This window comes from Antechinus flavipes, chromosome 2 (genome assembly GCF_016432865.1).
Source record: "Antechinus flavipes isolate AdamAnt ecotype Samford, QLD, Australia chromosome 2, AdamAnt_v2, whole genome shotgun sequence".
Lineage (NCBI taxonomy): Eukaryota > Metazoa > Chordata > Mammalia > Dasyuromorphia > Dasyuridae > Antechinus > Antechinus flavipes.
In genome coordinates this window covers 610,449,042-610,470,771 of record NC_067399.1, presented here as the reverse complement: position 1 = coordinate 610,470,771, position 21,730 = coordinate 610,449,042, and the positions used below count along the sequence as shown (strand labels likewise).

At 35.0% G+C, this 21,730-nt stretch overlaps 1 protein-coding gene across 2 annotated transcripts in view; it reads left to right on the top strand.

Moving 5' to 3' along the window:
- Positions 1–21,730, top strand: part of MYOF (myoferlin) — a 161,159-nt gene that overhangs the window by 30,022 nt on the left and 109,407 nt on the right. For both annotated transcript variants that reach the window (XM_051981667.1, XM_051981666.1), the window contains exons 2-3: positions 69–124; positions 5,724–5,815. In XM_051981667.1, coding sequence (XP_051837627.1) covers positions 69–124; positions 5,724–5,815 — 148 coding nt within the window. The remainder of the gene's footprint in view (positions 1–68; positions 125–5,723; positions 5,816–21,730) is intronic.

Genomic DNA, 21,730 nt, shown 5'->3' with positions numbered 1-21,730 from the left:
AATGTTAACTTTATACATTTCTTGGTTGATTGATGTTTCTATTGATATATTTCATTTTTGATTTGCAGATGAAAAGAAGAAAACAAAGAAAATTGATAATGAACTCAACCCTATATGGAATGAGGTGACTTTTTAAGTTTAAACTTTGTTTAAATATTTTTAGAATCTAATCCTTTCTCTTGTGGATCAGAAACTGGCCTTGGAATTAGAGAATCCACCATCCTCTCTATGCTCTCTTTTAGGAGTCAAGCAAGACCCTAAGGGCTTGATCTTGAGCTTCTTAGAAACTAGTGGCCTATGGAAGCTTCTGTTATATCCAAGTACATGCTTTTTTTTGTTCAAAACATAGGGAGCATTCTGTCTTAGGGGAGAATCAGGGCAGTGCACTCTGCTTTGCACTCTCCCCTACAGGGGAAGGTTTTGTGGGTCTATTCTCTTTAGAGTTCCTTGTGGTAACAATAACAATTTATAGAGTGCTTTAAGATTTACAAAGTCTTCTGTTCTTATCCTCACCAAAACTCTTGGAGATGGATGTTATTATTATCCTAATATTTACATTTGGAAACCAAGGCAGATAGCAGTAAAATGACTTGCCCAGGGTTTAATTGCTAGTGTCTAAGATCTTATTTGAACTCAATTCTTGTTAATAGTGTTCTACCCAAGGCACTACCTAGCTGCCTATTTAGATGGAAAAGGAAAATTAGGCACATTGATGCGGGCATGGATAACCTAATGGGAGCTAATATTAGCTTTGCAAAAGATATAATCAATTCATTGATTAGTGTCTTGCTTAACATTTCTGTTTCCAACTTCACTTAAACTCATTTGAATGAAAAATCATCTGTATTCACTGAACTATAAATATTTGTCAAAAATTAGCAAGCTTGTAAGAAAGCAACCTTTTTCATCCCTTGGTCTGCATGGGGAGATGAGGAATTTGACTCTCAGGGGTCACTTACTCCACGCTGTAATTGTCATCCTTGTGCCTTACCGAGTGATTCTTCACTAACCCTATACCACAGTGGGATTTATTTCTAGATTTCTATTGTTAGTACCCCAGCTTAGTCATCCCTTAGACATCCCTTTCTCCAGCCTTATCCTTAAATTCCCATGGGGCCTTCATCTAGACACTGTGGAGGACAGGCCACCCCTCTCTCTATGTGACTGTATTCATAGTTAATTTGTCTTTTGTGCCACCATGATCATGTCCCTCTACCCCAACTAAATTTGCCCTAGGTTCAATAATTTTTACTTACAGCTCTATTGACCACTTGATGTACTTTTAAAGATGTGAGGCATTTGATAAAACTTGTAATGCCAGGATTTTAGAAGATTCCTCCTCTATGAAAGAGCTGAATAATATTTCCTAAGGAAAATCTGGAGAAGTGATCAAAACTGGCACTCAGAAATCAGAATTATTAGAAATAAAATCTGTGACAAAAATAATCTTATTAAGTAGTAACTACCTAAAACAATCAGCAAGCATTATTTGTAATGGGGATAAGCTAGAAACCTTCCCGATAAGATTAGGTGTGAAGCAAGAATACCTATTATTACCATCATTATTCACCATTATGCTAGAAATGTTAGTTATAGCAATAAAAGAAGAAAAAGAAATTGAAGGAATTAGAATTGTTATTAAGTAAAAAACTATCACTTTGCAGATGATATGATGGTATGCTTAGAGGATCCCAGAGAATCAACTAAAAACTTCTTGAAATAATTAACAACAAAAATAATCTAACAATTCAAGAGAATGAATCATTAACTCTTCAGATCACCTGAAACCTAAAGGTGTCCTATATACAAGAAACAAGAATTTGATATGAAACCCATAAAGAAACATAAGATTTGAAACTAGAAGAAAGAAGGAATTAAATTGATGAGAGATGGAACATGAATAAAGTACTCTAGAGAAAGTTAGTGTCTGCCTTTGATTGGGGCCAGCTAATTATAGGCAAAGAAGTCTCATCTCAATAAGACAGAATAGCCTTCAAGCAAAATTAATAGATGAGAGAAACTGAAGGAGATAGGGTAGGGGAGCAATATTTAAAATATTATGATGCCATAGACTCCAAAGAATGGGGCAAAGGTTGTGTCTATAAGGTCACTGCAGGATGATTTAAAATGCAATGAATCTTTTCTGTCCTTGGCAGGGAGCCATGGACTAGGACATAATTTAAGAGGCTAGAAAAACTGCTGAGTAGAACTGCACCAACATCTCACATTAAAAAAGAACATCTGAGTATTACATTCTTAGAAATAAAATATAGAAGCATGTTTTAAGGGACTCCCAGGATCCCCTCAGAACTTGACAAATAAAGCAAACTAATAACTATTATTATAATCAAAAGGAAGAGACTGTCGAGATAATGAAGTGTTATCCTGTATAACATAATTGTATAGAAAACTTTAATTCATGAATTTATCTGTCCCCCCCCCCAATTACCTTTACTTGGTTTAAACATAATCCCCTTGTGATTCTCTCCTCAAATTCATAAGTGACTCTTTCAATTCAATATGTGCCTACTATGTGCAGAACTCAATGGTTGGACCCTGAGGGAGAAATAAACAATGGATAAGAAATGATGGTATAGATGATAGAAAATAGCCAATGATCTGAAAGTAATTGCTATTTGCTCAAGGCTTAACATAATTCCTGAAACATAATAGACCTTAAATAAATGTTTATTGATTATTTGGTATTGGAATGAATTATAAGATTATTTTATAGCTAATTTATAGTCTTAATTGTTTTGCTTAGTCAACATTGAAGTTAATTTCTTTTCCTTTAGCATACATTGACTAAGCAGGAAAGAGAAGGGGAGGCAGCCCAGGAACATACTTGACAATAGGTAAAACTAGTTGGGATGAAAAATAGCCTATAAATGATCTCCAAAATTAACAATGTGCAATAATTTGACAAATGCTTTTATTTGGCAATATTTATTGTATATATGGATAGATGATGAAGAAATACCTGTATATTTCATTTTGAATGAATTATTTGATGTATTTAATAATTTTGGAGAAGTAGAATGATATTTTAGTTGGCCTTGGATTCAAGAAGACCTAGGTTCAGATCTCTGGTGTACAGCGTGACTCTGTACAAGTCATCTAACTGCTCTCTCAGTGCTCCAAAAAACTCTCTAAGAGTTCTTAGTTGGGAGTCACTGATCTATATCTATGGAGGGAGTTTCCATATCTAGAAGTTCAAATCAAAGTCCAGATCTCTCCTTCTACTCTTCATCTCCCATGCTCTTAAGAAGTGGTTTGGTGTAGCAGAAAGAACATTGAATTTGCAATCGATGGATCTGAGTTTGAATTCTGGCTCTGTTATTTTATGCCTGTGGGTCTTTAGGCAAATTCCTTAACTCTCAGGCCAGAGTAGACTGTAATTCCACCTCAGCTGTAAAACCAAGAAATTGGACTAGATGACTCAGAAGATCCTTTCCAGCTCTGAATGGTTAACTGATTCATTACAGAATTGGAGTTTTGTTTACTGATTAGATCTTTACTTGTACCAAATTGATTTTTAAAAGAGAAGTGAGATAGTAGGATGGAAAGACCTCTGGATATCTATTCAGAAGACTTCAATTTGAACCTTCCACCTTTTTGAACCTGTTTCCTTGTCTATAAAATGAGGTCTTTGAATAAGATGATCTTTAAGGTCACTTGTAACTATGAAAAAATGGAAAAATATTCATTGAGAAAAGCAGTTATGAATGACTTTGTGATTTTAAATTAATTTCCCTATGTTTTTAAACCTCCCTTCATCAGATTTATATCAGGCTTAGAAAATCTAAAAATCTCTACACACTTTCCTAAGAAGGAAAACCAGGAGCAGCTAGATGGCACAGTGGATAGAGACTGGCCTTGGAATCAGGAGGACCTGAGTTCAAATTTAGCATCAGATACTTAACACTAGCTCTGCAAGTCACTTATCTTCAGTTACCTTGTGAAAAAAAAAAAAAAAGAAGGAAAAACAGTTTCCAAAAAAAATTTAAGTAGTAACAATTGCCCATTTTAAAGCCGCCAGCTTAATGCTGTTAATTAGATGCCTAAGTTCATTGTTCTGGGTCAGAACAATTTAACATTAGTAATACTATTTGCCATTTTGAAAATTTGTTGACACTGCTTTTGATTTTTAATAGCTTTATATAAATGGTTGTCCAAATCTGCTCAATGCTCACTTGGTCGTTTTCAGACTGATCTTGCAATGAACAGTTTCTATGTATATACACACCTGCTCACTCTGTGTCATGTATGTATTGTGGGAGCATATTGCAATTAGTTCCCAAAACAAATGTATCTTTAATTAACACATCTATGAAGTGAACTTCTAATTGAAGTATTATAATTGAGACTTTACAGACAGAAAATAAAAAGAAAGAAAGTGAAATTCTTTCCTCCAACATTCTGATTTGTGGTTATACTCCAAAATGAATTATGGGAGCCATTTCCCATTATCAGGAAAAAGTTAATCCCGCATGAACTTGAAAGGTTCTACCAAGCTATTCTAGCAGGTGGCCAATGTTGAACTTCATGCCTGTGATCTGAAGACCAGATTTTCAGAGGCTCATTACCAGATTGGTTTGGGGTCAATGAATTTGTAATTCACAGCCACTCTTAAAGTCTACTGAATAAATCTTGGTGGAGTTACAGTCTACATCAATAGAGTCATTCTCAAGTGATGAAATCACCAATTCTAGAAGTATAGATATGAGAGAGAAATGAACAGTGAACCATTTAAAAGAGAGACAAAAAAAAAGAGAAGATTGTTTGGCAATCCCACAGATGCTTTGGGATATTATTATTTTGGATCAAATATTTCATTTACTGATATGCTTTTTGTACATCAATGTGTATCCCTTCCAACATTCCTGGCCCTTACCTACTCGTACTCACTCCTAGATATGCCAGAAGTTGGGGAACTCTATTTCGCTGTTATGGCTCCTTAGTTTATTAATCATCTTGTATGCCAAGAGACAGAAATAAAGTACGCTTATCTTCCCTTTCACTGTTTAAGTAAGTTAAAATTTTATTTTCATGACTGAGAAGTTTTCAAATTTAAAAGATATTGTCATAATTACTTTTTTGAATCATTACACAGAAAAATAAATCATAAATGAAATCATAAAATCTTAGAGTTGAAAAATATTAGAGGTCATCTAACTTTTTTAAAGCATGGATTTTCTCTAGAGAAACTTCAACAACTGGTTATACACTGAATTTTGTAAGATTCCCAGTGAAAGGATACTTATTATCTCCAGGAAATGTCCAATCCATTTTCGAATAACTCTAAGATTATTTGGAAGTTTTTCCTTATGCGGAGTTAAAACTCTCCTTTTCTCCCACCATTTTTACATTAGTTAGTTATAGTTCTAATTCTTAGAGGCACATGGAATTACCACAAATCTTTAAATAGCCCAAGATCCTATTTATTTCCCAAAGTTTTCTTGTTTGAATATTCTGCAATTTGAGTCTATAATAGTGAATCACTTGTATCATTAATTTGCCTATATTCAAAGTATGCTCAAGAAAAAATTTTAAAACCCATATTTAGGATTTAATCACTTTTGTTTCATACTTTGGTAAGAATTTTAATTATTCATGAGAATATTACTAATAAAAATAATTATATGACTTATTATACTGTATTAGTTAATCTTCCTTGTTCCTTAAAATAATCTAACTTTAAAAAAAACCACTTCTGTACACAGATACTTGAATTTGACTTGAAGGGTATACCATTGGACTTTTCATCTGCTCTTGGCATTACTGTGAAAGATTTCGAGACAATTGGACAAAATAAGTAAGTTTCTTTTCTGCTATTTTACTTGTGTTATCATCATGTTTTTATAAAAGATAATGTTGTTTTATAAAAAATCATGTATAAAAGATCATGTTATTATTTTTAAAAATATAATATACTATGCATATTATGCATGCAAATTGAAAATTTTCCAAAATTGAAAATTTTCACTACATAACAGCAGTGAAAATTTTCAATTTTGGAAAATTTTCAATTTGATATATATTTATGTAAATATTGATTTAACATATATATTAACATACTTAGCATGTATTGGATTACCTGACATCTGGGGAGAGGTTGGGGAGAAGGAGGGGAAAATTTGGAACACAAGATTTTGCAAGGGTCAGTGTTGAAAAATTACCCATGCATATGTTTGTTTGTTTTTTATTAAAGCTTTTTATTTTTCAAAACATGGACAATTCTTCAGCATTAGCCTCTGCAAAACCCTGTGTTCTAATTTTCCCCCCTCCTCTATGCCCTCCCCTAGATGGCAAGTAGTCCAATATATGTTTGGTAGAAATATGTGTTAAATCCAATATATGTATACATATTTATACAATTATCATGCCACACAAGAAAAAAAAAAAGAGAGAAGCAAAATAAACTGTAAGCAAACAACAACAAAAAGAGTGAAAATGCTGTTATGAACAAAATTCAGTTCCCATAGGCCTCTCTCTCTCTGGGTATAGCTGATTCTCTTCATCACTAAACAATTGGAACTACTCTGAATGGTCTTATTGTTAAAGAGAGCCACATCCATCTGAATTGATCATTATACAATCTTGTTGCCATGTGTAATGATCTCCTGGTTCTGCTCATTTCACTTAGCATCAGTTCATATAAATCTCTCCAGGCCTCTCTGAAATCATCCTGCTGGTCATTTCTTACAGAACAATGATATTCCATAACATTCATATACCATAATTAATTCAGCCATTCTCCAATTGATGGGCATCCATTCATTTTCCAGTTTCTGCCCACTACAAACAGGGCTGCCACAAACATTTTGGCACATACAGGTCCCTTTCTCTTCTTTACTATCTCTTTGGGGTATAAGCCCAATAGAAACACTGCTGGATCAAAGGATATGCACAGTTTGATAACTTTTTGAGTATAGTTCCAAATTATTCTCCAGAATGGCTGGGTTCGTTCACAGTTCCACCAACAATGTATCAGTGTCCCAGTTTTCCTGCATCCCCTCCAACATTCATCATTATCTTTTCCTGTCATCTTAGCCAATCTGAGAGGTATGTAGTGGTACCTCAGAATTGTCTTAATTTGCATTTTTCTGGTCAACAGTGATTTAAAGCATATGTTTTGTAAGTAAAAAGCTTTTATAAGAAAAGAAAAAAGTTATAGTGAAGTTTAATCTATGAAAGCTATTACTTCCCTACCCAAGGCCTACATTTCAATCAAAATGAATTACTTTTTGATCTCCAAATTCATCCTATACCTTTTGTTATTAAGCTTTGATTTGTATTATTCTATTTTCTTGGATTGTTGTCCCTTTCTTTCCATCTATCTAAAACTATTTTTAGAACTCAGCTCAGATTTCACCTAAAGTCTTTAACATTTCTACCTAAGCTAAACTGTTATCATTCATGTATCAATTAATCACACACTTCTTTATGATATCTTTTCATATTGTTGTCTTCTTGAACTACTCATTATATTTTTATTAACTTTTAAAGCATTTATCTCATCTTCCCAATATGATGCTAAGCTTCTTGAAAGTAGCTACTATGCCTGATACTTCCTGGTAACCTTCAATAACAATGTCTTGCCATAATAAACTTTCAATAAGTCTTGGTTGCTATGATTTTGATTTAATGGGAGCAGGAGTGATGTGGGCCTAGAGAAAAGCAATAAATTGTACAGATATGGAATGAGCAAGGAGATGTATATTAGGAGTAGGAATAGAGATCATAGATATTCTATGGGGAGATGATTATCAGGCAGGAATCTGATGCCAGTTCAGGAGCCTGAGAAAGAATCAGTCATCTTGACCACTATTTAAGATTAAGCCTCTTAGGCAGCTTGCAGAAAGTGTAGAACTAACACCATGTGATAGAACAAAGTAAGATTTCACTGGTATAGGAAATTCCTTGGTGAAGAAATTCCCTTTACCAACATAGGATGCAATTTTCTTTGCACTTACAGGCTTAAAGAGTTGCTTAGATTGCTAAGAAGTCAAGTATCGTGGCTAGTGTCACACAGCCATTATGTGTCAGAGGTGAGATTTGAACCTAGTTCTTCCAAGTTTGGAATCTACTATACCATACTGTCTGAACAATGAAAAATGGATCAGCTGTCTTAGATTGTTTCTATAAAATACCAAAGTAACTGATCAACTCAGCTAAAGAAATTGTTGGGGTAGGTAGGAATAGATTTCCCTTTATTTTCATTTATATTTTGCATGGATGCACTAATTTTCTCCCATAAACCCAATTATCATCTCTGGGCACATGATCCAGCCATAATTTATTTCCATATCTCCATTGATGTACTAGATATTCCATTAACATCTCAAATTCATCATGTCGAAAAAGAGGTTCATCATGTTTTCTCCTAATCCTACTTCTCCTTCAAACTTCCATTTTTTGTCATATATACCAATTATCAGTTCACTTAAGTTCATAGCTTCAGAATTATGCTAGGTTCTTCACTCTCTCACTATTTCCCCAATGTCAAGTTGGATCCAAGTCCTTTCAATTTTGTTTCTACAGTATCTCTCATGTCAGTCTATTTCTTTCCACTCAAGATACAACCTCAGTTCAGACCATTGTTCTCTTACCTAGACTCATATAGTAATCTCTTAATTGGTTTTCCTGTTTTTAGTCTCTTGACCATAACATGACATTTTCCACTATTGCCAATTTAATCTTCCAAAGAGATAGATCTGAACATATCATTCCTCTACTTCAAAGCCATCAGAAGTACCCTGCTGCTTCCAAGAAAAAATACATGCTCTTTTTCTTGATATTTAGGATCCTCCAGAGACTTGGTCCAAGTTACTTTGTTTTTTTTTTTCAATTTTATTTTATTTTAAATTGTGAATTTTCTCACTTCCTTTACCTCTTCCTTACTCAATGAAAAAGCAAAAAACAGATAGGCTGTTTTATATACATTGTGTGTGTGTGTGTGTGTGTGTGTGTGTGTGTAACACACACACACACACACACACACACACATATAGTCAAGCAAAAAAAAAAAATCCTGCTTTAGCCATGAATAAAAAATCTGCACTCATAATCCATCACCTCTCCATCTGGAGTTGGATAGTACATTTCATCATGAATTCTCTTTCTAGCTTTATTTTGAATTGCTCCCTGTCACACAGTCTGCATCTTATCCAAACTGTACTTATAGCTGTTCCCCAAAGATGACATTCCACTTCAGATGCATGCTGGCAAATGTTTAACAGATGGAAAGTTTAATTTGCATTAGTAACATTTCCTCCCTTATTTTCTTAAGTCTAGACAGTGAACAAAACAAAAAAATCAAGCCCTGATTTGTAGCATCTGCCCATTTCTGAAGTGCAAATTCTCACACCAAAATTTTAACAAATGATTAGGGACCCTGTTGCACTCCTTACTTTCATGAATTCAAATAAACTGTCTTCCCTACCTAGAATATATTACTTCTTCCTTGCATTCTTTCAGAATCCTTATATTTATTCAATGCTTAGGGCTTTAGTGTCATGTCCTCCATAAAGCCTTTCCTGATCTTCCCACCCCTATCGCACCCCACCTCTGTTATTAGTATTCCTTCTTTCCTCCAAGTATTTACTGAAATGCACATGTGTTGTATAGACTCTATAAATCTCGGGAGTGTTTTGTTTTGTTTTTTGTATTCTAAGCACCTAGCACAGTTCCTGGAGAACAGCAAGGTTTCAGTAAATATCTGTTCAATTAATTCATTAATAAACAGTATGTTGGCAGCCAAAGAATGAATTTTTCAGCCATAGCAACACATGAACATGGCCTTTTAAGGCCCAGAAAAATTGTGATCTGCATGAATGAAAGAAATACCATCACTGTTTTGAGGGGAGGCAGTAGAGGGGCTATTGTATAGATCAGGAGCTTGAAATAGGTTTCACCCACATGGACTTTCTAACAGAAAAAAAAAAAAAACAACTACTTATTGAGATTTCTGACTTCAAAATTATTGATTTTATTATTTTACATACACAACAGAGCAATGAATAAACAAAAAAAAAAAACCACTCAACACCTCTTATGATAAGAATATAAATGTGATGTTAGGTAGTGAGAAGAGCACTGGCCTTGAAATTACCTAAGTTCAAATAGGTCACTATTTCCTGATCCCTCTTGCTTTTCCTTCTCAAGAAGCTTGTTTATTCCTATATTTCACGTTTTTACTTTTGGTTCTGTGACATTTATTTGTATAATTTTTTTCTAATTTAAACATTTTCATTTAAAGTTTTGAATTCCAAATTTTATCCCTCCCCCTTTTTCCTCCCCTCTGCTCTCCCTGAGACAGTAAGCAATTCATGTGCACATGTGCAATTATGTAAAAAATTCCATATTAGTCATTTTGTACAGGAAGATCTAAATAAAAAAAAGAAAGAAAGAAAATGAAAAATAACATGCTTCACTTCTTTTCAAACAATATCAGTTCTTTCTCTGGAAGCAAAGAACATTCTTCTTCATTAATCTTTTGGGATTATCTTGAATCATTGTATTGCTGAGAATGGATGCCATTTGCATTTCTTTGTTGTATAAAATTGCTATTACTGTGAATAACTTTCTCCTGGTTCTGTTCACTTCTCTATCAGTTCATGTAAATCTTTCCAGGATCTTCTAAAACCATCTTCATCATTTCTTATAGCACAACAATATTCCATTAAAATCATATACCATATGTTTCTGATAAAGATCTCATTTTAAAAATATATAAAGAACTGTGTCAACTTTATAAGAATACAAGTCATTCCCCAATGGTCAAATGGTATGAACAATTTTCAGATGACAAAATTAAAGTCATCTCTAGTCATATAGATTCTCTAAATCACTATTGATTAGAGAAATGAAACTTAAAACAACTCTGAAATACCACCTTATACCTCTTAGATTGGCAAAATGACAGAAAAAGATAATGATAAATGTTTGGGGAATGTGGGAAAACTGGGATACTAATGTATTGTATCCCAGTAGAGTTGTGAAATAATTTAAACATTCTGGAGAGCAATTTGGAACTATGCCCAAAGGGCTATAAAATTGTGCATGCCCTTTGCCCTAGCAGTGCCATTACTGGGTTCTGTATCCCAAGGAAATCATAAAGGAGGGAAAAGGACCAACATGTGCAAAAAATATTTGTAGCAGCTTTTTTTGTGGTAGGAAAGAATTGGAAAATAAGTAGATGCCCATCAATTGGGAAATGGCTGAATAAGTCGTGGCATTTGAAGATAATGGAATATTATTGTTCTATGAAAAATTGTAAACAAACTGATTTTAGAAAGGCCTGGAAAGATTTACATGAATTGATGCAAAAGCAGGAATACATTGTACACAATAACAGCAAGAATGTGAGATGAACAATTATGAAAGACTTGATTCTACTCAATGGTTCAGTAATCCAAAGTAATCCCCATAAACAGAAAATGTCATCTGCATCCAGAAAAAGAACTATGGAGACTGAATGTAAATCCACACATGCTATGTTCACTTCTTTTTTCTGTTTTTCTTTTTTTCGTCTCATTGTTTTTCCCCTTTCCTTTGATTTTCTCTCTCAACATGATTTATAAAGCAATTTATTAAAAATAAATAAATTTAATTTTAAAAACCTATACCATAGCTTGTTTAGCCATCTCCCAAGTGATGGGAATCCCTTGGATTTCCAATTCTTAGCTATATATTTATGGAAATCTTATCTTCAGTTCTCCACTAAATATAACTTCATGGAGACAGATAATGTCTTATTCATTATCTTTGTATTTATTGCTTTGCTTATAGTAGGTAGTCAATAAATATTTAATTGAATTGAGTGGATTTGAAAAACCAATTAAAAGTAAGGTGTAGAAAACTTGTGGATACTATGCTTGATCCTCCCAAAGAACATTTGCATTTCAGGAGAGAGAAGGGAAGGGAATAACATGGTGTCTCCTAAGTGCCCAGGACTCCTCCTTTTCCTCCTCATATCTCATTTGATCCTCACAATGATCCTGGGATGTAAATATTGTTATCCTCATTTTATAGTTGCGGAAAGTGAGGCAAACAGGTTAAGTGACTTGCCTAATGTTATACAGCTTGCAAGTATCTGAGACTGGATTTGAATTCATGTCCTGACTACAGACCTAGTGTTCTGTGCACCATCAGCTGCCTCCAAGACACCTTCAATGCTTTAACATCAAGAAGCATCTACCTGACTTAGAAAATTCAGATTATGGAGCATGTCTTGGGCAAAGCCTCAACTAGGACTGGGAAATCTGGGACTTTGTCCCAAGGTGTCAAAATTTAGGCATCAGCAGATGTACTTTTTTCAGTGGGCAGAAGCTCCAGAAGGCTCCCTGGGGAGAAAGAATAATATAGTTGTCAAGAACTACAACTTTGGAGTCAGAATCCTGACCTGCATCCATCTATGTCACTTTGAACACATCTCTAACCTCTTCAGGCCTCAAGCTTATCATCTGTTAAAGGAAGGGGCTTGAACTTGTTGGTGCAGCAGAAAGAGCATTAGCTCTGGTGCAGAGTCTATAACTGACCTGCCTGTATGACTTTGGCCAAATAATTCTACCCTCCTTTTCCTCTCCCCCTGCCTCAGTTCCAGAGGAAGTTGTACTAAATGTCTTCAGGAGTAGTCTTCAACTCTAGATCTATGATTCCATGTCCACTAAGGGCCCCTCCTGTACTAAATCTACAATCCTAGGCGGTCTGGAAGCATCCCAAAGTCACCTAGAACCTGGCTGTTCCAAGGACTTCAGGGTCTCTCTGTGGAGTCTTGTTTTCTGAGATTCAAAATTTCTTAACTGAATTGGATTTTATAAACTGACTCAAAGGCCCCTTTCACTTGCCCTGAATGCATTTTGTAGACCTTAGAGAGCCTAGTGCCTCAGTGCCTGAAAGCACAGAGATGCTGGGAAAGACCTGGGCAGAGCAGGGCATTGTTAAGTTATTCAGAAAAGTCAAATCAAGTAACAAGCATTTATTAACCCCTCTATGTGCCAAGCACTATTCTGCATCTTCTGGGGATCCAAAGAAAGACAAAAACAGACCCTACCCATCAGAAAACAGCTCACAATCGAATGGGGTATCAACAATTAGCCAACTATCTAAGAAGCAAGATGTGTACAAAATAAACTAGATATAATTTCAAAGAGAAGACATTACTGAGAGAGAAAAAAACGTATTTAAATAAGTATATCCAAAGTAATTTTTTCTGAGGTAAGCAATAACATGAGTGGTAAGTAAGGAGAGGAATCTGGGAAAGTTTCATATAGGAGACCTCAACAATGAAATACAGTGGCATAATTGGATAATTTTCTGGATTATTCATTTTAAAAAATTCTGACTGGGAAAAATAGATATTTGTAATGGGCTGAAGCTCGAGTTAATGCACTGAGATCCCAAGCATGTGAGACTAAATAGTAATTGGACCATACTCTATCAATATATATGCTTGGAGAAAGAATGGCCCCCACCCCACTCTTTGTGCAAGTCCTGATGTGTTGTATAGGAAATGATGATTTTGGTGGGTGGAGGCAGAGGGGCGGAGAGAGAAGTGGAAAGAGACTGCTGGTTGGCATCTTGTTGCAGCTGCTCACATTACTAATCCCCCTTCACCTCAAAAAGAATAAAGATTGAAGATTTTCCCTTAACCTGAATTCCCTGACTCCAACTGATTTTAAAATACGCGGTCATCACAGATATTTTGTTGAAATTATTTGTTATTCACTCCGAAAAAAAAAAAAAAAAACTACTACTTTTTTAATAGATTTTTGAGAGAGGAGTATTCACTGGGGTAAGGTTTTCCTCACCTATCATATCCCTGGAAGCAAAACATTCCTTTAGCATTGGAAGGCACGTCCCATATGTTGTAGCTCAAGTTATTGAAAGATAATGGATTAAACTCTTAGCAAACAGTTGCTGTATTTGACATCTGCTGTGCCTGCAATTATAATTAAACAGATTCAGTCTTGAGGGGATGGATAGAGGTGCTTGGTCATAATTGTGTATGTAAACATGTATGTATGTATGTATGGTTATACACACATAAAGTTGTTGTTCAGTTGTTTCAATCTTTGTTGTGTTCAAATCTTTGTGACCCCTTTGGGGTTTTTTTATGTAAAGATGCTGCCATTTCCTTGTCCAGCTCATTTTACAGATGAAGAAATTGAGGCAAATAGCATTAAGTGATTTGCCCACAGTGGCACAGCCAATAAGTGTCTGAGGCTGGATTTGAACTCGGGTCTATCTGACTTGAGGACCAGCACCCTACTGGAATTGTGCCAGTTAGTTGCCATAGAAAGAAAAGGTTCCTGCCATAAGGAGTTGGTAACCTTCACCTCATTCCTTCTTTAGCTGTGGGATGAGGACAGGCTTTTCTCCAAATCCTTCATGAGTCCCTCCTTATTCCTGGACAGTGACGACCCAGCCCAGAACAGGAAGGAGTGTTAACTCTGAGCCGATTATCTGAGCTGAAATAGCTGAATGTCAGAATTTCTTTCTCCCAAGAGCTGTAGCGGTTTCCCCCTATTGACAAGCAAATATGCAGGAATTCTGGAGGTCATCTCTTTTTTTGGCTGAGAAATGAACATTTTTTTCCACTCCTGTTTTAAGTAAGAAACATATTCAAGCACATGATATTTGAGGCAAAATGATGAAGAATAATAGTAATGACAGCTAACGGTGTTTGTATGGAGTTTTAAGACTTTAAAAAGTCCCATACTGATATTATTCCGATACATAACAGCAACGTTGGTGGATACTTTCTAGGTGAAATTTGTCATGGGTGTTCTTTTGCCCTCTATTTCCTGATACCTTCTCAGGCTGGTTCTTTTTAGGCTTTGTCCTCTGTTCCAAGCCCATTTTTTCTTATTTTGACCCATCATAATCTTAGGTTGCAATTCAGCTGATGAAAGGAATACTAGAAATTATTTAGTCCAAGCTCCTCATTTTATAGATGAGGAAAAAAGAGAGGGAAAAACTAGTTTAATTCAACTCATGACAAATTAATGACATAGCCATCTTAGGAAACCAGGACTCTTGACATTTAGAATAATGTATTTAAAGGTAAGGAAACTGGGGTGTGAGGATGGGAAGCACCTGTTCCGGACAAATTGCTTAGCTGAGTTTTCAGGATCTATTCTTCTCCAAAGCTGACTCTCTTCTCTACTGCTAGGGATCATACTCCTGAAAGCTGCTTGCAATCATGAGTCTGCTTTTTGGTATCTTTGTCTGGAATACATAACCTCTGATCAGTTGTGTTTTGAACTTACTTGGACCTATGAACCCTTGAACAGCTGAATGGGTATCTCTTTCTTCTTGGGAGGGAGATGAGTAGGGAAAGAGGGAAAAAAAGAAATCTCCTACAAAGTTCTCCTGAGCTAATACTACCTAAAAATTTCCAGGATTTAGTTATTAAAAACCCCCAAGAGATGAGCAAATTTTGCCTACCAATGGAATTTATGCTTTCTGTTACGCTCAAGGGACTTGTTCCCTTTTTATAAATGTATGGCTGCAATTTTAATTAAATATCATGCTACTGTACTGAAAATTTCGTGTTTTTTGTTCAATTATTTCAATCATGTTTGACTTCTAGGAATTTTAAACATCTGGAATATAGCCTTAACTTAGAACTAATTGTAATCTTTAAAAGTCTTCTTTGCACAAAGAAAATATCTTTCACAAAGCTCCAAAGAGAGGAGATATACTCAATTATGAGCTGGAAATAATCTTAAAAATCATCGAGACATATCATTTTATGTCATATCATTTTTAAAGATGGGGAAACTAAGACTTAGAATAAATAACTTTTTCAAGGTGATATGGAGTTATTAACAAGGCTAGACCAGCATTCAATAGACTTCATTATCTGTTTACCTTGAAGCATTTGGTTCTTCCTAGGTTATATCACATTGAGCTTGACAAAGTAGATACTTATAGAGTGTCACAGACAGTGGGGAAACTCTGGGTGAAGTATAAGACCTGAAAGTTCTGAAGCATTAGGAGTAGGGCTTGATAAAAGGTGATTTTCTTCCTAATGGACAGGTGCCTTACACCTAAGGACAGAGTAGAAGGAGTCTTTTTCTTGATGACCTAAAAAATAAAATGTTAATTTAATTATGTGTGACTCACAAAGAAGCTTTTCTGTTTGTTGAAAAGCAGTCTGTCTCTCAGAGTTTGTTTGTATTTCTTTCTCTTCCCTCTCAGCCACTTTCATCAATGTTCAGAGCAAAGTTAAAAACAGATCAGAAAATGGAGGATATTGCCTTGTCTACTAAGCTGAAGTTGAGGGGGGGGAAAGCTGAATATAATTCCAGTTTTAGAAGGAATTCCACCTCAATTCTGCCATGATCATGTTTAGTTTAAGACTGAATTCTGTTTCCTGATGAAATGCTTCAAACTTGAAATCTTTAGTCTATGGCCATTAAAAAGGTCTTAGAACAGTCCTTTGAAAATAATAAAGATTTTATAAGTATTTATTGATTTGATTTGTCCAAAAGAACCTATTCAAGCTGGGAAAGTCTGCTGCAGGGGGAAGCAGTGAAGAAAGCATTGTGGAACTGAGAAAAGAAAATTTTGCCTAAACAGGCATAATTTTACATACCAATTCATAGACAAAGGTTTTAAAACTAGGGAAAAGAGCATAACTGTTGTTTTGGATGAAATAAGTTTTGTGGAGATCTCTTTTTGGCTTATTAATAGCTCTAGAAAGTTACATTCTAGATTTCAAAAAGTTTAGATATCATATTTTTCATATCAAGTTTATGTATCATGTATATTTTTTTATCAAATTATGTCTAGTTTCCACAATCTTATTAATTTCTCCTTCATATAAAACTATGACCTGGCAGAATATGAATAAATTGCTTTTATTTCTATAAGTAGTCTTCCATATCTTTTTTTTCTGTGAGTTGGGCTAATTTTATAGAAAGAAGGGCCCCCAGCAAGATGCCCAGTCAGAAAGTATTGAAGGCATATTTTCCTAATTGAATGACTTACCCTGCAACCAAAATGTGCTGAAAATCAAATGCAGATGTCTACTTTTGTTAGCCAAGCACAGCTTTAAAAAAAATTCTGACTTATATTTGGTACCCAAGTATCAGTAAAGCAGACAGTCCACACCTGAATAGCCATTCAGGGTTGTGTTAACCCTAAATGCCAACTACAAACAATAAATCTTTATTAAGAAGACTAAATGAATAGAACAGATAGACAGTCTGCCTCCAGTTGTGCTATGAGGGCATAGAGTTGATTTTTTTAGGCTGCTCTATTTGAATGCAAATTCTGGCAGGTCCTATAAAGTCAGAAAGACTTCAAAAATGAGCCTAAGCACAAGCTTACCTTGATGGAAAGAGCCTCGTCATCAGAAGATTTTCCACTAAAAGATGAATTTTTTCCATCATAAGACCTGATGAAGATTATTTCATAAAGTATAGAAAAGAGGCCATGTTGCTCATGGGTAATGGGAAAATCCCTATTATTGAAATCATGAATCCTTGAAGTTTTGACACACCATTATGCTTGAGTCAATTCAATAGACTCCCAAGTTGCATGTTCAGACGCAGTTAGTTCAACATTAATAGTTCCATTGTGTCTTAGCAGAAGGTCTATAGTAGACTGTCCCAGGGCTCAGTGCTTAGCTCTGTGCTTTTTACTATTCTTATCAATTACTTGGAATAATACATAGAAAGTATGCTCATTTGATTCTCAGATGACATCAAGATGATAACATACTGGTCAACAAAGTCAGAATTCTAAAAGATTTCAAAACCTAGAGTAATGGGCTTAATATAATAAAATGAAAGTCAATAGGAATAAATGTAAAGTCTTAAGTTTGGATTCAAAAAATCAACACCACAAGGACAGGAGACATCTTGGGTAACAGTTTATCTGAAAAATAAAAATCTGGAGGTTTTAGTGGCCTGCAAGCTCAATATGAGCAGAAAGATATGGTGGCCAAAAAAAAAAAAATAACAAACAAACCTAATGTGATATTGAGGTACATTAAGAGAGGCATGGTGTCTAGGAATAAGGAGATGATAGAACCATTGTAGCCTACTTTGCTTAGACTGTATCTGTTCTGAAGATCACAGTTTTAGAAGTCTACTATGGAGTAAAAAAAATCTCAAGAACAAGATTGGTGAAGGACCTCAAGCCCATGCATATGGGAATTAGTTAAAGAAACGGGGGTCGTTTAACTTGGAGAAGAGAAGACTTGGTAGAGCATGATAGTTCAAGTAACTGACAATGTTGTGTGAATTAAAGATTAGGTTTCTCTTTGGTTTTAGAAGGCAGATCCTAGAGTACAGGGTGGAGATTACACCAGGTAGTATAGTAGACAGAGTGCTGGGCCTGGAGTCAGGAAGACTTGTCTTCCCAAGATCAAGTCTAGCCTCAGATATTTACTAGTTGTGTGACCCTGGGTATGTCACTTAACCCAGTTTGCCTCAGTTTCCTCATCATTAAGGAAAATGGCAAACTATTCCAGTATCTTTGCCAAGAAAATCCCAAATGGGATCACAAAGTGTTGGACACAATTGAAAACAATTCTTCTTTGGTTTTGGAAGGCAGAACCTAAAGTACAAAGTGATATAAGCTGGATCAGTTGGCAATTGAGATCCTTTCCAACTTCAAAATCTTTCAATTCTCTGAATGAGCACATCCCTTTGGGAGAACACATTACCTTTATTAGAAGTACTCTGTTAAAATTCAGATTCCTGGGAGAGGTAATAAATTAATTTTGTTGTAACCATTAAAAGATTGTTGCAGTTGTTGTGCTATTATTATTTAGGTTGAGGGTAGAAAGAAGAAAAAAGGAAAAAAAGAAGTTACATGATAATTTTATTACATATTTTAAAAGAATAGCAAGTTGTATGTAATGGATTAACAGTTTCATTTTCTTTTTTATAAATACTGTGTTATGAAAATGCTTGTTTTATTTCATAAATTAAAATTTCAATATATAAATTTTTTTAAAAAGATCATTGTAAAACAATTTATGAGCTGGCTTTTTGGTTAATAGGAGTTAATAAGAGAAGGAGGAGATTTCATGGTTTTTGTCATTTGTGAGAAGATAAGATAGAAGGATAGTACGAGGATTGTAGTGCATGAGATAAGGGTAGGCCCAGGAAAGATGCCATAATGGGATTCTTTGGGCAGTCGGAAAAGAATCATGACAGCACAGGATATCTTGAGTTTTTTCACAATTTGGAATGGAGAACATGTGAAATCCTAAGTGTGAAAAACGGCTTTGAAGATATTTTTCAAAGACTTCAAAGATCTATCTGTAGTTGGCCTACCTTATACTATTTTTTTTTTTGCTCTCTGCTCTTATACATTATATCTATTACAAGAGTTTCTCTTTTGTTCTTAAATATTTCTCACATGGAGCTTTGTGGTCTCTGTCTCTGTCTTCCCCATTTACTGTCAACTCTTGGCCATCCATATGTCCTTGTCTTTTTTCACTCTTGTATCTATTTTTGCTGCATCTAAAAATAGACTACAACCCCCCCCCCCAATAAATCTCATTATTCTCTCAGTCCTAGATAATGTGTGGGTAGCATGTGAATAGGACTTCCTGCCAACTGATACTTCTGAATTTCTGGATTTCTGCATGAAGAGAGTAGAGACAATTGATTGCCTATAAATGCCAATTGTTAAAAATCACTTTTTATGGCGATTATGAAAAAATGATAATAGAAACTTTGAGAAGCAGGAAGTGTAAACTAAAGAAATAGAATATGTATGGAGAAATTTAGTTGGGAAATGCAAATATATAAGATAGTTACTAACCAGTTTTTGTCCCTAGAGAGGAAAGAAACAGGTATAATAATTACATTTACAGGGTGAGAGATTTACTTGGTGGTAAGAGATTATTTCCTGAGAATAGAAGTTATTAAATATTGAGGTAAATAACCAATAGTCAGAGGGGAAAAAAATCTTACATTTATATGTTTTAAGTTTAAAAGTTTAAAAAGTCTTTAAAATTGAGCAATCCAAATAGATCCAAGATATTCAAATGAAAGCCCATATGAAAGTGGGAAGAGCAACAAGATAATGCTTTCCAAATTTTCTCTTCTTTTTTGAAAATGTATGACATACTTGTCAAAATGTAAAAGTCCATTCTTCATATGCAGCCATCTACCAGTCTTGTCACTTGTATATTTGCATCTTTCCATCCAAATTTATTATAGCCATAATACCATAGATATAATTATATAAAAATATAGCTATATCTATATGTATAGTTATATTAGCTATAATTATACATTTACACATTATCAGTCACTCTCTTTCACTTAACTATAGTTAGCATCCTCATTAGTTTTCATCAATTTGATTAAAAATTGGCAAAAATGAGTGAGAAGCTCTTTGTAATGAACTGACATTCTTAATGTACTGTCTGTGGGACTTCAGATTCCTTTTGGATATTACATAACATTTATTTGCATGATGGTATGCATTTTTAGAAGAACTTTCATGTCTATTATCATAGCATCTCAGTGTAGGCAGCTTAAAGTATCTGGTTGGTCCAGTGGATAGACTGTTAACTTGAAATCTGGTCGACCAGCATTCTAATTCTACCCTAGATAGTTACTAGCTATATGACCATGGGCAAATCATCTAATCTTGCTCAACCTCAATTTCCTTATCAGCAAAATAAAAAGATTGCACTCAAGCAACTTTAAGGCTTCTTCCAGTTCTAAATATTTTAGTCTGTGAGATTTAAGAAACTATCAGTTCAATCAATATCTAAACAATGATTTTGACTACAACCTGCTCAGTGAGTGGAGGGTGGAAATCACTATTTTGTTGTAACGACAGCGCTAGCACCCAAGACACCCCAGAATCAGCAGGAGTCAGGATAAGCAAAAGTCCTTAATTTTTATTCTCAGTCTTTAGATGCAGGATTGAACAGGATGGAAGCAGAATCTCCAGGACCGCCTTCTCCCCTGTCTACTACCAAGAGTGTCGTTTTTTGGCTCATCTTACTCCACCCCCTAGAATCCTCTATACACCAATCATTGAGCCAGTACGGATAGTGGAAAGGACCATTTTCCAAGCATATGCCCATAGAGTCTTGTCCAATCAGTAGTTAGCCTCAAGCGCTCAGCAGTCCCGACCTCAGTGCATCAACCCAATAGTTTCAGCCCTCTACACTTGTGAAGTAGCCCGTTTCACTTTTTAATATTGATAAATGTTCAGAAGTTTGCAGAAGATGAGATGGATAGATAGTGTCATGGAAACAATGAAAATGAACTTGGACAGACCTTGGGAGATAGGAGAGGATAGAAGGGCCTATTGTGGGGTCACAAAGACTTGGACATGACTGAATGATGGAACAAAAAGAACAAACAGTTGACTGCACCTTTTTCTCGTATCACTTCCACTCATTGCTTCTGTTTCCATCTTCTGAGGCTGAATAGAACAAACTTAATATATTTGAAGACAGCTATCAAATCCTTTTCATCCTGTCTCCCCATCCCTGAGTCTTCTTTTCTTCAAGCAAAACACCTACTGTTCCTTTAACTCATTGTCATCAAGAATCTCAAACCCCTTTAACATCCTGATTGCCTTCCTTTGAGGGCATTCCAACATATCAATGCCCTCCCTAAAACATAGCAGTCAGAAATGAATCTAATATTCCAGGTGTAGCATGTCATTAGAGCTTGAAACCTCTTATATCTGTGTTTAATTCAGTCTTCTTTAAAAATTAAAATGGAAAACT